Source organism: Lepisma saccharinum, chromosome 17, assembly GCF_977018435.1.
Source record: "Lepisma saccharinum chromosome 17, izLepSacc3.1, whole genome shotgun sequence".
NCBI classification, from domain to species: Eukaryota; Metazoa; Arthropoda; class Insecta; order Zygentoma; family Lepismatidae; genus Lepisma; species Lepisma saccharinum.
In genome coordinates, this window is record NC_139245.1 from 20,923,064 (window position 1) to 20,940,350 (window position 17,287).

The 17,287-nt window shown below is 38.1% G+C and overlaps 1 protein-coding gene across 2 annotated transcripts in view; it reads left to right on the plus strand.

The window, feature by feature from the left end:
* The window catches only part of LOC146001570 (tyrosine-protein kinase transmembrane receptor Ror-like), a 223,903-nt gene that overhangs the window by 200,931 nt on the left and 5,685 nt on the right, over nucleotides 1–17,287 (plus strand). For both annotated transcript variants that reach the window (XM_083139056.1, XM_083139057.1), the window contains exons 6-8: nucleotides 10,440–10,601; nucleotides 12,080–12,201; nucleotides 13,622–13,795. In XM_083139056.1, the coding sequence (XP_082995182.1) occupies nucleotides 10,440–10,601; nucleotides 12,080–12,201; nucleotides 13,622–13,795 (458 nt within the window). The remainder of the gene's footprint in view (nucleotides 1–10,439; nucleotides 10,602–12,079; nucleotides 12,202–13,621; nucleotides 13,796–17,287) is intronic.

The window sequence follows — 17,287 nt, forward strand, 5'->3', positions numbered from 1 at the left end:
TGTATTTTCCATGAAAATCAAGATAAACTCATCACTCGAAACTTTGCAAGATAGAAAACAGCCTTACGATAAATATGGTTGGTTCAAATTTGAGCAGAAGAAGATTTTGTAGCACAAAACACATGTATGTTTTCCAGTTGAGTTTCTTGACCACCTTTGTATATTTCACTTTCATCTGAGAACTGTATTCTCTTCTCAGGAGGCTCCCAGTTAAATTATAAATCATAGCATGTGATGAATTAACCAAGAGACAAAGCAACGTTGAAACCCGAGTGAATGAACGTTGATTCCAGCAGCTTGAATGTATCCAAAATTACGCAACAAATGAAAGAGAAAGGAACCGTGGCCATAAAATAGGCCTCTCTTTTGTTTCCCTGTCTACGAGACCCGAAAAAATACAAAGGGAGAACGGTGCTTTGAATTATAGCAACAAACCTCTTGCCAAGGATTGGATAACAGAAGGCAGTAAAAATATTTATATATTCCGAAATATGGAAGTCATCGTGGGGCATAAGATGGTGTAAACACTTTAAAAAAACATCATGCTAGATCGGCTATTCTTGTTCCAGTTTGTTTATCTTCCGCGCCTAAACATGTGGCAAGAGGAGGAAGTTCACATTTCCACTTTTGAAACGTCCCCTACTCCGTAAGGAGAATAAAGAGAGGCCTTGTTTCCATGAAAGATAGTGCTGAATAAAGAATACCAAACAATGAGAGGATATCAAGGGGTGGTGAAATGCACAACACAATGGCAAGGTTCATCTTAACGTTAGGGGACGCATAAAGGAGCATGTTCTTCTATAATAGCACGTGTGGAAATGAGCGCCAAATTTAAATCGTCACAATTTCTGTTCCGTTAAAAGTTTCCGGAAATCAGCGACTTTCTTGCAACAATGTGATTTCACAGCGAACGCATAACACTGCAACATGGAAGTAGCGTCTTATTTTTACTTGTAGCTTACATTCTGTAAAAAGAAATACTAATTACCGCACTCTGCTTATTCACTGTAAAAACACTGAGAATGACAGAAAATATTTCTGACTTTTCCAAATATAAAGTCATTTTTTAAAATCAAAAATATTTTTCAAGACCTTTTTTTTCGTTACAAGTTGTTAAGTATTTTGTTTTTATATTTAGCGTCGCTTTTCTGTTACTTTTGCCTAATCGCGACGATGAGGGTGATGAAATTGCTTTATGGACACTTCCAAAGAACATCCATGCCCAGGCCGGGATTGGAAACCGGGACCCCTGGCGTCGTAGCGCGCTGTGATAACCACTCGGCCACGGAGGTCGGAAGGTTAAGTAAATGTGGTATAAGACTGCTTGACAAATGAACTTATTAAATTAAGAAAAAATTCTACAATATGTCAAATCTGGAGTAACTTGCCAAAGAATTTGGAGAAAAAAAAAACAAATTATGTTGAAAGGAAATTGATGAAAATTAAGAACACGTCCAAAAAGAGAGCAAGCAAAAATTCATGAAAACATTATGTAAACCAGTATTAAGCAAAAATACAGGAAATATTCAACGTGTATTCTGGAGTTTCCATCAACGACAGACAAATGAAAGAAATCAATTATTGTAGATATATACGGTATGGTTACGTGCACGTCTTTTGCTGTACTCGAGGAAATATACGTGGAAATTATTAGACAGAAGCGTGTGAGCAGAATTGGACAGCACCGATGAGCCTTGAAATCAGGAAAAAAGTTATTTGGGTCCACAGAATAGCATTGTGTACTGAACACTCATTTTGTCTTGGTTTCCGGCCTTTGTTTATTATGCAATGTCCGTCATCGTGTCGGAAGAACTTACGCGTTTTATTCTGTTTTATTTTTATCTTCTTTACCTTTATCTTCGCAGAAACTTCAGCCTCTTGGCAAAGTTGCGATCATAAAGATTAAAGAGATTTCCTGTATCTCTCTCCCTCCCTCACCCTCTCTCTGTTTGTGTCTGTCTGTCTCTCTAATCAAAATGATCTGTCCAAAAAAAAAATCATCCTTGCATTCTCCTTGTAATAAATGAGAAAATTTTCAATTTCCATCCCTAAAAAATGGACCTGCTTTTTCTGATCGAAATTTTGCGTCTTCTCTCTGTGTGTCTGTCAAAGAGATGTATGCACATTTTAATATAACGCATACATTTATCAATGTTTCAGTTTTCCTTTAGAGCCATTTTATAACTTTATTCGTCTCGCCTTTAAGTGATCATCTAAATATGGAAACATGATCTATGAAAATTTGTATCTTTATTATTACGAGTATAATTATGAAGAAAAATCATCAGAGATTATGATTTGCAAGTCTATGCATGTAACAGTGAAGAATTGAATTTAATTTAATTTAAATGTTATTTTAAGTACACTTCGTGCACAGATAGGCTAATCGGGACTGGACCTACAGTTTAAAGTGGAATCCGAACCACTGTGCAATGTGATTCCACCGGTATCGAACCCGGGACCTCTTAAGTATCGCGTAGACCCTGTAATAGTGAAGAGTCCTGGACAATATTAACAAAACATATAAGTATGTATATTGTACTGGTCAGGATGGCATGAGGAGAAATTAGAAGTGTCAATCTCCGAGAAAAGTCAAAATTACGCTCCAAAGGGTCAAGAATTGGAAAGGGACAGCAATTAACAAGGAATGAAAATGTAGCAGATACATTAGCAAACCACCCTAATCACTTGTGGTTGCCACATATAGAAAACTTTAAGAGCGATTAAAATATAGCCTACAAACCCTGTAGGGACAGGAAAACAACAATGAAGCCAAGTCCTTGTCTGAAAGGAAGAGTGACGACACCAGAGAGGGACATGGCGGACGGACTTGCTCTTTTGGCCAAAATGTGGCTACAGCCTGTAGCACTGTAATCGAACTTTCGATCGTAAGCAAGCGGAGGGAGCGTGGGTGATGCAATCAGCTGCTTGCATTGCACCCGTGGAATAGAAGCCTGGAAAAGACCGGAAGCGCATTATGCGCCAAGTATGAAATGAAAGCGAGACCAACACGCTAACAATCGACAGTTTGATAACAAAGTTTGAAGGATCTGGAAGTATAGCTGATGGGCTTCTGTGGTGGGTAATTTTGTGTGTGGACTTAATCACGTGATTGGTCTTACATGGAACACACGAATGCTTATGTAATTTTCATTTTGAATGAACCGAATATCTAGAATTGTCACTGTTTTTTTTTCCATTAAGTTATTTTTTTGCACCCTGTACCTCACCACTGCGATGTTGCAAACTCAAATTGTATGACCACTTGAAATCAGGCAAATCATATTCAATTACCCTATATCTTATTTTAAAAGTCTTAAACTTTTGATTTTACATAACCACGCGCTAATCGTTGGGCAAAGGAAGGCACACATAACTTTCGGATTTGAGCGCAAAGAGGAATGTTAACCGCCAAGGGAAAATAACATATTGACTCACTAAAGAGTGGCTCAGAAAGGCAAACCGTAGAGATGCTTCCCCTTAACTATGACAACCTTTCATTTCATTTTGGTGTTATTCTATACGATACACTTTCGCGCTAAAGCCAGGAGCAGATTTTTTTCTGTCGTCGAGTTGTCGTCGTTGGATGTCTAGACGATAAAGTAGCTAATAAATCGAAGCAAGTGACATGGAGATCGACATTCCACTGTTTATCTGCGCGTTTCCAGCGGTGTCACTAGAAGCCTTTGGGTGCGATTGTGTGGTTTCCTATTTAATAGGAAATAATATTTGTTGCGAAGCGTTGATAATATGAAGAAATGGGATTTCTCATATTACACTGTCAACTGTATTTGTGAACCTTAACCCACCCTTTGCTTCTGAGATTGCTCAATAGCTAGAGTTAAAATTGAACATGAAGTTGCGTGTTTGATTTGTAAGTCTTGGTATTTGATTTGTAAGTCTCTCATACCATATAAACATTCATTTACTTAGGCTATAAACATGTTTACAGAAACGATAAACATGTTAGGCATCTTAGATATGTGCATGTGTTATGCACACCAGTCGCTTGAAGTGGAAAATATCAGCCGGCGGAATATTTGGTCGAGCCTTGAGGTTAGCTGGGGGGGATGATCCTATGATTCAATGTGGTGGCAATGCGAGAGCTGGGAAGGTGCTTTGAAGAAAAAAAAATGCTAGCTGGGGATACCATCCCCCTACATCCCCCTCATTTCGAGCGTTGATACCCACAGAAAAGCAAAAGCATCAGATAAAACAAATAAATGCATAAAGTCTACAGCTCAGACCAAATGTTTAAGTACATTATCGAGACAGATGCAGAAACGTGCATCAAACAGTAAACCTGATTCTAGACAAATGCTATCAATGTGGTGCATCAATGTGGTACAACCAATAGTTTTCTATGTGTACATTAAAATTATTTGAATACAATGAATCATCGCAGTGGTTACACTATGATTGAACCTATGTGCGTGTATATACCTAAATTGAATCTAAGTGCACTGTGTTACAATTTTGTAGTAAGCGTAGTTTAATTTCTCCTCTTTGATTTGGAAGCTGATTAAAACGGGTTATCTATAATTAAGTTTTGATTGTTACTGATATTCATTGTAATTTATGTCTGGAACTTGGGTTTCCGGTGAAGTGTAAATATGCTTTCTAGGATAATTGAATCGCTTCTCCCATCACGTTTCACGTTCGCTTTATGTGCTTTTCAGCGACAACCTAACCCGTTAATCTATACATGAGGTTGGCAAACAGGGTAAAAGATGGTGGCTATTGGTCGAATGTCATGGCCAGGTGACAAGCACGCAAGGCAACAGCTTGCGGTTCGCTAACCGCGAAGAGAATTACTGAATGCAATGATTGCACGCGGAATTGTACCAGGAATTTCCATAGAGAGAGTAGGACCTGATCTTTGTTAGAACCATTGCATTGTTTCACTTTACTTTTGGCATTTCTAAGTTGTTTTTATTATGAAGGCGAGCTCAAAGAAGGGATACAAAATTATAAATCTCATTTATCAGTGCCGATGTATCGCTATCGGCCGATACTACTGGTAGTATCGGTATCGGTTGGAATTCATCTACCGATACTAGCCGATACATTTCCGGCATTTTGGTATTTCACGAGATCCGCAAAAAATGCCGCGCGACACTTTCGCGGAATCTAATTATCCTGGAAGGTATGCAAAATTCAAACTTTCTTCTTATCTTGCACCAATTTTGCACGAAAAACTATATTTTGTGACTACATAATATCTATTTTAATATTATGATGTAATTTTTGAATATTCTAAAGCAAATTTATTGGTAATTTGATGAATATAATTGGGAGAAGAATATTTACACACTAATATAGATCAATATTTTGAACAAATTTTTATTATCTCAATTTTCAAGTACCGGTATCGATATTGGTGGGAATCGGTTAAGAGTATCGGCATCGGTATCCGTTGGAAGTGGTATCAGCTCGGCCCTAGTTTTTGCTTCTTAGTTCGTTGGCAGATGGATATATCTCAGATGTAAGCTGTAAGTTGAAGTCGTTGATATGTTATGCTTTATTTCTCTTCAGAGAAGAGTACCCTGCCTTGACTCTACCTGTTACTTGTCTTCGTTACTTCAACTGCAAAAAATTAGCATAACACTTAAAGAAAACTAACAATGCGGTTCAATCGAATTAAAAGACATTGAATAAATACCATATACTTCACCATGGATATTAGGGAAAAACTCAGTTCTCTTGAATGATAGCTCAGACGTTCAGTTTAAAAATATATAAAAAAAAACTATTTATTTCCTTGATTAAGTATTTACAAAGAATTACATAAGAAATAACCCCCACATAAGAAATGGCATGGCATGATCCTATTTAATTGAAAAACTGTAATATATATATATATATAAGAGAGGTTCATACGCTGGCCTAGACAGCAGTGAAAAATGTATCTAGCTTGTCACTAGCATACATGACATGTTTCTCTAATTCCCTCCCCTTCTTGTTTATACAGAATGAAAATTGCCTTGCAAAACTAGACTAAACTTGATTCAAATTACAACAACTAATAATGCGCTATTCTTGAAATTATATAAAAACAAAACTGTTATGATTCTTTTTCCACCCTGTCACTGTCCCTTTAATCTAAGACAGTGTCGAATCTACAATTTTAAACTAATAATTTCGCGCAACAAGATACTTGGCTTTTCGGAAACGGATAGACATATACGGTACTTGAAATTAAACGTGTCCCTTAATTCCCTTGGATACGACGTTTCTCTAAGAATAATAACAAATGTCCACCGAAAACTAAGCGTTGGCTTGTCACCAAACGAATCAAGAAAAATACGTGGACTTATCTATGTATTTTGAAGAAAGCAAATGGTTGATCCGTGACCGCTAGCCATATGACTAGCCCAACCACTCTACCGGCACCGAGAGAACCTTCGAAAGGTTCCTCTTGCCCAAAAACTCGTAAGAAATGTCAACCTCCCTCGTTGTTCAGTCGGGTCTCTTTATATAGGCGATTCGAAAACAGACCAGTAAATTGGAATTTTCCACCCTCACAGGCTTGAAGGTACAAGTATTTGAAACTAACCGCCTTCTGCAAGCTGCCTTTCACCGTCACGTAGGCCAGCCCTACAGCAGTTTACATTGGAAACTGAATAAAAAAGAAGTATAGCTGTCACTAAAACAAAACATACATAAAAACTAATAATAAAAAAGATCATGTAGTGATTCTATCACTACAGATATTAAAGTCATTATAGTACATTAAATATGGATTTTACAGGAATTGTAGCTTTCCTGGCGACGCGATTCGCACAAGTGTTCTCGTATCAGCCAGGTTAATTCGATGTTAGCGTCCTAACGAATTAACCTGACTGATAACCCGATAACAGTTGCTTGGTCATTTTATGTTTCAAGTAAAGGTGTGCGTAACGCGAGTACATATTAGCTTGCGCGAGCACATCTTCCAGTACGCCACTTATTCCACCTGTCTTTGTTTATTTGCCAATGAAAAGACCTCTGAAGAAGCTGAACATGATTTTGAAATAACTACACCATGATTCTGTTGCAATTGATAAAATGTGTATACTTTAGAATTGTCATAAACAGTGTATTTAGTAAGTTTGCTTTAAGTTCGCTTTGCTCAGATGAACTAATCGGGGCTTAATTCGCAGTTTACAGTAGAGTTTAGCTGAACTACTTTAAAATGTCCTCTTCGGGAATCGCACCCCTGAACCTCTTCATTCCAAGGCAACAACGATGTGCACTTCGCTATCAGTGTGTTCCTTTTTCTTTTGGGCATAGGGAATGAGCTGCTATCGCCCTGTGCACGCCACATAAACACAGGCCCCGCTCAAAATGCCTTACATATCTTTGGCTTTGGCCTTTCGCTACTATCGCTTGCCCGTCCATCCCGGGGGCGTACATATTCTAGGCTATCATTGAAGCCCGATTCTCACGGACTTAAAATACAGTAGAAAAGTCGATTAGAAAATGTGCATCAAATAGCTTATTTCAATTGTTGCTTCAGTAGTTGGCAACCTGATTTTTTTAGGAGTTGGCGTCGTCGCCTTGTAATCAAGGTGTCCCGGTTCGATACTCGGTGGAGGCACATAGTGGTTCGGATCCCACTTTAAACTGTAGGTCCAGTCCCGATTAGCCTTACTGTGCATAGAGTGGACTTAAAACACAAACTCAATAAATAAATAAATCTTGCGAGTTGGCAATCTTGAAGCTTTCTTTGATGAATTCGTGAGGCGAGGTAATGCACTGAAGGGAATGTGTGGGTTGAACCCGGCCGCTATTTTGTTACAAATATGCTTGAATTTCTTCACTTAGTGTTATTCCTTTTAAGGTCCATTTTCATAATTATTTGTGATATTAGTAATTTTATTCAAAATATCACATCACTTCAAAATCCCAAATAGTGAACGAGGAAGAACCTCTTCAGCAATTTTTTGTTCATTCGAACACTATAGTAGGGTAAGATTCCCCAGTTTTGGATCCAGTATATGCGACTGGTCCATCCACCCATTGATTAAAAGGAAAATAGGATTGGTAATCGTCGCACCAAAATATTATTTCTTCTTGAAAAATTTTCGTGTAGCTATTTGGGTGACAGGATACTGAATTAAGACTATTTTACACCCACGCCCTCCCCCATAGAGACGTTGCAGGATAGAATTGATTATAGGAATCTCGGAGAGAGCAAATATCTTGGGACCCAACACTAGAAAACAGATGCCATGGAAACGTATCTTGTTTAAGCCTTCATATATAGGATATCCGTCCGTTGTCATTGGTCAATCCGTCGCAACCGAGATCATTAGTATGCATTGACCCAAGTTGTTACTGTAAACTGGGGAAATCAACGCGTTTCATTTCAATGAGAGAAATGTCACATTTTGCTGCAGTGAAAATGTTTTGGAAACGGAAATTTTTTTATCCCAATATTTTAAAAGCTAGATAGAATGCATGCCAAATCCAAAAATTAAGTAGGTCAATATTTAAAACTTCCGGTAAGTTTTGATGAAAACAGCCGCATTGGTTCCTTCCCTAACCACAGAGCAAGGCCTCCGAATGCCGGTAGTAACCGCTCGTGAGAGGATTATACAGGTCCAAGAACTCTTCTTGGATCAATTCGACGTAAACATGACTCATTCACCATCCTGTTCTTTATTGATTGGCAACCAAGAAATATCGTGTTTTATTAACATTACAAGAAGAAGAGGCAACGCAGCGTCTTGTTATTTGATTCCTGTGTAGGTCGAAGTATCCCGATGCCACGTCAAAGGTAACTCATCATATTAGGGCTCTAACTAATCCAATTGAGCGTGCCAGACATTCAAAGTACGTATTATTAACGACATGGTACAGCGTTCCAATATAACCTAACTGGTTTTGTTCGCAAAGATTTTTGTTGATAGTCTAGTTCGAACGGGAAAGTTTCGCGAAATTCTTTTCCCATCGATTTTAATTATAATTCATATTTAGATTGCAGTGTTGTTTTGCCTTTTTTGTTCAAAGAGATTGTCCTTTCCTTTTTAATACTTGCGTAGGGATTAATAACAACGATCCGAAATTTGTGTGCTGAAAATATTGCTGTTATAATGAATACCACTTTTAGTTGCGTGTCGAGAAGGGGTTAAAGGAGGTGAAATCCTTTGAAAGTCAAATTTATTGATAAATTGCACATTCTTTGGTTCAGCGTTAGATCTAAAGAAAAGCAATACCGTTGTTATTTATCAATAAATTTCCTTCAAATTAAGATATAGCAACGCTTGAAATATTGACACGAATATTTTAATCAGTTATTCAGATGATTTGATTTGATTTTTGTTATTTAACGTCGCTTATCTTCCACTTTTGACTAATCGCTACGATGAGGATAAGTGCTGATATGATGAAATTGATGTAGGGACACTCACAAAGAACACCCATGCCCAGGAATTCGAAATAAGGACCTCTGACGTCGTAGCGCGCTGTGCTAACCACTCCGCTACTCAGCTAATCAGATAGACGAAGTTGAAAACATATGTATAAATATGGTAATTGACTCGCTTTGTAATAAAAGGGATGTCAGGTTCCTTCCACGTCGGAAGCACATTGCATAGCTTGTTCGGATCCCACTTTGAATTCCCCCTCTAGTAGGGATGCCTTGACGGGGAGAGAAGACTTGGTATGGAGTGCCATCTCCATAACTGAGTCATGTGGACCGTCCGGAAAGGGGCAACAGGGGCATTCCAATTCCAGCGTTGCGTGTTTGACATTTTACAGACACAATTTAAGGTTCTAGACATGAATTGAATTAAAATATTCATAATGAACTGATATCATAGAATTATGAAGTACTTTGTGGTGTCTGCTAAGAAATGCAAAAAACTTGAGTATGGTGGCATAGGCGTAACGCATTAAAAAAAATTAACAAAAGTGCGTTACATGTGTGACGTTTTTAAAATGTAGCAAATTTTGACTTTATTTGTCTATGAATCATATAGGCTGAAGATGCTCTAGAAACTTTTATTGATAAAATGTGTAAATTATATGCACTCACAAAAATCTAAACCTTAATACATTTAAAAACAATAATAATTTCCTATTAATTCATTTTGTTATTGACATGGAGTAGGACCACTTTTCGAGGAATGGCCCAACAGGGGGGGCACGGCCACTCCCTGGAAAAAGAATGTCAACCTAAAATTATATATTTTACACATATAATATCATTTCCCCCACAATAATTTATGTTAATTATTATAAGGGCATTGCAGGAACTGGTAACTTCAGACTGAAGGAGTGTTTGGGGGAAATATGTATCGTCCGTAGCCCCCTGAAACAAAATATATTGCATGCCCCTCTGTCGGAAAAATCCCAGGGACGTAGATGCTAAGGGTCCTACTAGAGGAGATATCCTCGTTCGAATAAGGCCCTTTATCGTGGAGATAATGTCACATCTGTAAATTCTTTTTCAGGTGAGCTGAGGTTCGAGGACGGAGAAATCAGAACGGTGGCAGTGAAGGTGCTGAAGAAGTCTGCGACGCGAGAGGCAGAGGAGGGGTTCATACGAGAAGTGGAGATCATGAGCTCCTTCCACCACGACAATATTCTCTCGCTCATTGGCGTCGTGCTTGACGGTGAGTTTTTGTGTTCTGGAGCCAGAAGAGTCGAAATACTTCCTCTGTATCAACTTAGCTGCTGTTACTCACGTATGCACACATCATATTTTAATTAAGGCTGAGCAGATACCACTTTGAACCGATATCCACACCGATGCCGATACTGTTAACGATTCCCACCGATACCGATGCAACAATTGACAATTGGTCAAAATATTGATTAATATTAGTGGGTGAGGATTATACTCCAAGTATAAGTATCAATTTACCAGTGTTTTCCTACAAAATATTCACGAATTACATCGTAATATCAAAATACCTGGGATGTAATCACAAAATATGGTTTCCCATGTTAGTGTAAATTAAAAGAAAAGTTTGATAAAGTCAGGAGAATTAGACTCCGTGAAAGTTGTGAACCCTGTGAAAGACGAAATGCTGGAAAAGTATCGGCTGGTACCAAATTTAACTGACAACTTTTCGATATCGAACGACTGGTATCGGCTGATACCGATACATTGGCATAGGTATCGGCTCAGCCCTAATTATAATCTAATTGGTTACTCTCATTACAAATCAAAGTATATTATAATTCTACATTTTTAAATGTTTTAATGATATAAATATTTTTTCCTTATTTTTGGCAATATTTCATGCAAAAACATATTTGAAGTCAGATTCCAACTATTGAAATTCAACTTAATCACACTTCTCATTCTGTCGGTTCAAGTTCCAGATACAATAATTGGTGTGTATAGTTTGAGAAATAAACTGCACTCACTATAACGACACACTGGCTATAATGATCTTTACGGCTTCATATATTTGATAAGAAAGATCAAATTTGTTTTGTGACTTCACTTCGTTGTGTACCGCATATCTGAGAGGTTAGTTGTACTTTCTAGGGATTGGTGTAACTCAAAGATAAGAGCTCCATTGTGGATATTTTTCAATGATTGTATGGAAGAACACGGAATAACAATCAACAAATATTATATTTCGTTCTAGCTGTTTATATTGAAGTATCGGTGCAGCTAATGCTTACACGTTTGCGAACAAAACTGAAGCAAAATTAACATTTAATTCTCGGTAATCTTTCACTGACATTGGATATGTTTCAACTGCTTCCCTAATGAAATTATTTTTTTGAAGATTTTTTGTGATACGAGAATAAATTTAGTTTACTTCAGAACAATCCAAATATAGTTATGAGTAGGCTGTTTCAGACATAATTAACTTAGTTAAAAAAGTTTAAACATTTCAATCAGAAAATAGTTGGAGAAACCTATCCAAGTTACATTGCGTGGGAGGCATTGATTGGTTTACACAGAACTTACTTCTGACCAATGAGAATTTTCATATAGAAGGTATTTTTAGAATGTTTTATGATGAATTTGTGCTGTAAAAACAGTTAAAATTAATTTTCGTGATCAACAGCAATGAAAGAGCAGGATCATTTAGATCGTTTGTTTTCATCACACATGCTTTAATCGTTCCAGACGCTTCGTGTACTCCATGGATGATTTTTGAGTTCATGCCATTCGGGGATCTTACGGAGGTCCTCAGGAGCAACTCAAAGACTTCTTGGAATTCGAATTCAGGATTACCACAACTGAATAAGGTAAGTGCAATCAATCATTATTATCCTCGCAATAAATATATCGTTTTTTGTTTTACATATCTAACCTTTACAACTTACACTAGAAAGCAGACAGGTGACTCTTGACTTGTACTGGAAGTTCAATTGAACCCAATAATATTTTTATGAGGACATTTTATAAATATAATCACGCATATCTTAAGTTTTCATAATTTCAGAAATATTAACAAGTCACTTGATATAGCTATCAACACAAAGACATAAATATGCACCAGCATGTATCATCAGTGATATCTTCATATATAAACGCGCGCGCGCACACACACACACACACACACACACACATATATATATATAAGAAACCCATAATACCATTTTTTGCCAGCCATCCACTTCTCTTTGTTGGAAGGGTTGCGTACATGGGGGTTATCTTCAAGAACTTGAAACGCTAGCTTCCTTACATCTGTTGGTGTCAGTCCAAACAAAGAAGCCTCAAATTGCAAAATAAGTTGACTAATTCCTCTTCTGCTTCCTTTGGTAATGCAGTCTCCCTTCCATTGACCGCAACATTTACATCAAGATTTACATTTCGAGTAACTTCTCCCCGAAAGTATCGCAGAAATGTCTTCTTTGCTAGTCCATATTTTTTTTACAACACGCGTTTAACCTGATTTTTCCCTCCTTGTATTCTTGTAAAGCAGACTTCATATCCTCTGGGGTCCAGGCACCATACACCCTTTTCATCATCTCGCCTCCCTTCCTTTCCTCCATTTCCTCTTGCTTCTGAAAAACAAAAGCAAAGAAAAACTTACACATGGAACCCAAATCGCACCGGTGCAATTTGCGCAACTGCGAAGAGGTGCGATTTGGGAGACCCCGCCATTTTAAAGATATTAATTTTCTCAGCCTAAATGTGTAAACATACTACAGTGTTAACAGTGCAAAATACAACCTAATAGATTACACAAACATGTCCAGTAATTAAATGTTAAGACATTCCACGTACTTGTCTTCTATTTCTTGTGAATATCCACAAAAATATAGCAAGAGTGACACAATTTTCTTTTAAATGCACATGATACGCTTCTCAGTTAACCGGCGGCCACAACTAAACTGCAGCATGCTTGGGGATGAGGGAAGTTCCAAACCCAGCCGCTAGATCACACCACCGTGCAGCGGTGTTGTTTTTAGGGCCTTGGTGCGATTTGAGAACCGGTGCGATATAGGCAACTCTCCCCTAATAATTCATAATATGTACAAACTACTATATTGTTCATTAGCTTAATTGTATGGAATTGTTTTTATGTAAATCGATTAACCAGTTAGGATTTACAAACTTACATTTAGAAGTATCATTGTGATTACATCACATTATATTCATTATTATTTAATTTATAATATAATTGATAATTCAATGTTATTTTCCTTCTTTGTAAACCAGGAGGCTCTGAATGCAGTTGCCCTGCAGATAGCTGCAGGGATGCGGTATTTAGCGGCCCAGAGGTTCGTTCACAGGGACCTCGCCTGCAGGAACTGCCTCGTGGGCTCTGGGCTGTCCGTCAAGATCTCAGACTTTGGGATGAGTCGGGACGTCTACACGTGCGACTACTACAAGGTAATTCCCTAACTTTCTCATGAATACTAATTGCTCGCTCATATTTGGCTTGCGCTCAGGGAAGGAGACAAATGAAACGTGTTACAGTGAAAGGAAGAAAAATAAATGTAGAAACGTGCAACAGTATTCCGTTGAAATAAAACTTCGTGAGTACGCTCCCGCATAGCCAAACAGTTAACGTTCTCGTATTTAGTGCAAGCAATCCCGGATTCGAATCACGTCAGAAACCCTAGTTCTCCATTTGGCCAGAAATAATTGGGGTGCTGCTTGAAAATAATTCCGGAGCTGTACAACGAGTTCCATGCAACAATGGGACTCCATAGGCTGAGCACGTGTCACCCAAAGACAATGGCGGATTTAGCGGGAGGGGCACTTAGTATTATAAAAAGTACAGATAGCACAGTATTACCACGATGAAAAAGTGTTCCAATTATTTTCCAGATAGTGAAAGAATACAAACTCTAACACAAATACATTAATGGTGACTATATTTACTAGACACTTAAATAAATCGACACCGGAAATCGAATCCGGGACTTGTTACAACGGTAACTGATTAACTGTTGACACAAAGCGAGAGTTTTTTAGGTCAAATATTTCCGATCTTTGTCACAGTTTCTCCTGAAGAAATGAATTCTCAGGCTCATCTCTTTATTTCTGTAATCCTTGTTAATACAAATAAAGTAGAACTATTCTATTTCACAAGAAGTTACCATCATCTTATGATCAAAGGGTCCTGGGTTCGTTTTCTGGTGGAGATACATGGTGCATTGGTTCGGATTCCACTTTGAAGGTCCAGTTGAGATTAGTTCTATCTGATCACAAATTGGACCTAAGACAAATTCTTGTAATTGTCTTGATGTGAGTATTAGACCTGTATGAGTATTCAAGTCCACTTTATGCACAGATAGGCTAATCTAATCTGGACTTGACATGTAGTTTAAAGTGGGATCCGAGGCACTATGTGCCCTACTGGATATCGAACCCGGGATCCTAAATTACAAGGCGACGACTTTTCCCTTTCCACTGCGCCGTTGGAGAGGCACTGGTATATTTGAGGAAAGTCTGCACATTATATTTTAATGTTACATCTCATATGCTTACAGTATTATATTCTGTGCCCCTCCCAGGAAACAATTCTAGATCCGCCTGTGCCCAAAGATAAACTGATTGGCGGACTGGACCTTCTTCATGGCTTTGCAACACGAAGTTTAGTATGTTTATAGTGAGAATATCTTCAACTTTGAACTGGGGAATTAGTCATATTATCTCGCTTTGTTGTATACAAGATTATGGTGTTTTTGGCGTAAAGAAGAATGTTATTTCTCCATCCACATAGTCGACTAACATTTAAGAAAATATTAACAAAATAGAATATGTGAATATAAGTCATATCGTAATCCATTATTCGATTTTAGGACTTAAATTTAAAGAAGAAATTGCACAAGGAAGATATACAAATTGTTGTTACCAAATGCAGTGGTCGAAATGGGGAACGACAGGGATTCCTCCCACCCCAGCTAGGAAAAGCATCCCCGTTTCATTGTCACCATGTTAAACCATACACGCATGCTCCACACCCTTATTTTCACAAGACTAGAACAACCACCCCCCACTTCAGTGGTGGTCAATAACATGGAAAAGCATGCATATGTAGGAAAGTCTTCATCTTAGAAGAATGCCTAGAATATCTATAATATGACTGAAATCCCATGATTTGAAATTAAATATAGGTTTTAAGATACTACAGAGAGTAAACTCTCGTCAGGCACGGGGATAAGAACATCGTGAGCTCCTTTCTCCAACTCCACCCCCACTCCCCACCAAGTACAACTTCAGTTATAACTTTTAGGCCTAGCTAGGTAAGCCAGATGGTTAGTGTAGCTTTATATTTTTACCCCCATTTTGTTTTTCTTCTTTTGTAGCTCTTTTCAAGGCAATTTTCCCTACTGAATGGCCCCTCCGCAGATGGAACCTCTCCTCCTAAATCAGGGTTTTTTAGCTTTGTCACAACACGAAATACGAGTTGCTTCATATCTGAAGACTTGAAATTTCTATTACCTGAAAGCTGATGCTGTTGTAATGGAAGCTGGTCACATTAATGAAGGACAAAGAAGCCATAGAAGGTTAATCAGGCTGTGATATCATTTGCCTGAGGAGATCGCGTTTATGTCAGTGACCTTCAAAGAAGGAGTACGCTCCCCCCCCCCCCACCGGAGAGGCCAATGGTGCATTCCCACCCAGATCATGTCATAATTCCCGCAAAATATGTAATTACAACAGCGTGTCTACTGCTATCGTATTACTGAGAGTCACTTTTTTCAGCTTTAATTAACACTTTATTTGTCGGCACCTAAATTCTTCGTTTTCTTCATTTAAAGCGAAAGTGGCATGGAACCAGCTGAAATAAATGAATTCATAAGGAAATGTATCCTGATTTCCCCTTCCCCATCATCGCCTCAACGCACATATTGCAGAATGACGCCAAGGTGTAAAGTTATATATTAAATATATATATGTTGGATGAATTATTTTACGGTCCCCCAACTTTGATGCGCGGTCTTTACCCTCCCCCCCCCCCCTCTGTGGGCACTCCAGCTTGAAAATGAGAAAGAGAGATGGCAATAATTCTGTTTTATTATTGTTTACGAAGATATAGATTAGTGATACACATACGTATTTAATAGTTCCTCCCGCCAATCACACCATAGTTACTTCTTCTACATGTTTGTTTAGCCTTTAATCTCATTTGAGCCTCCCCGATGGCGTAGTGATAACGTCGTCGCCTTTTAATCAAAGTGTCCCGGGTTCGATACCTGTTGAAGGCACATAGTGGTATGGGTCTCATTTTAAAGTGTAGGCCCAGTCACGATCCGTGCCTCAAAGTGGACTTAAAACAGAAACTCGCACTCTTATTTGAGTTTACTGATTGAGTTTTTGTTTTAAGTGCATTTTATAAACAGATAGGCTAATCAGGACTGGACCTACAGTTTAAAATGGGATCCTAACAACTGTGCATTGTGCCTTCGCCTGATGTCGAAACCCAGGACCCCTTGATTACAAGGCGAGGACATTACCACTGCGCATCTCTTGTAGTTATCATCGCTTTTCGTGTAATTTATGTTGATTTATAATAGTAATTATTTTTAAGAGAGAATATTTGTATTTTTTTCTTTAATATCGGTTCAATTAATGCATCAGAATCCTCTAACAATTGATAAACCGAATATTCAATTTAGAGACATGATACAACTAAAGTTTGTAGATCAATATTTGTCCACTTCTGATCAGACATAACATAAACTTATTTTCGTAAGATCAAGGAAGAAAAAAAGAAATTGACTGGAAAGCCATTAACGAGGAAATACCTGCTGAAAGGAATCGGGGAAAGAGTCGGGGGAAGAAGAAATCAGATGATAATAAATTAATGGATTCTTCGATGGAGCATAAAGTGGGACATCGGAAAGCCTGGGAACTGCAGTGAGAAATCAC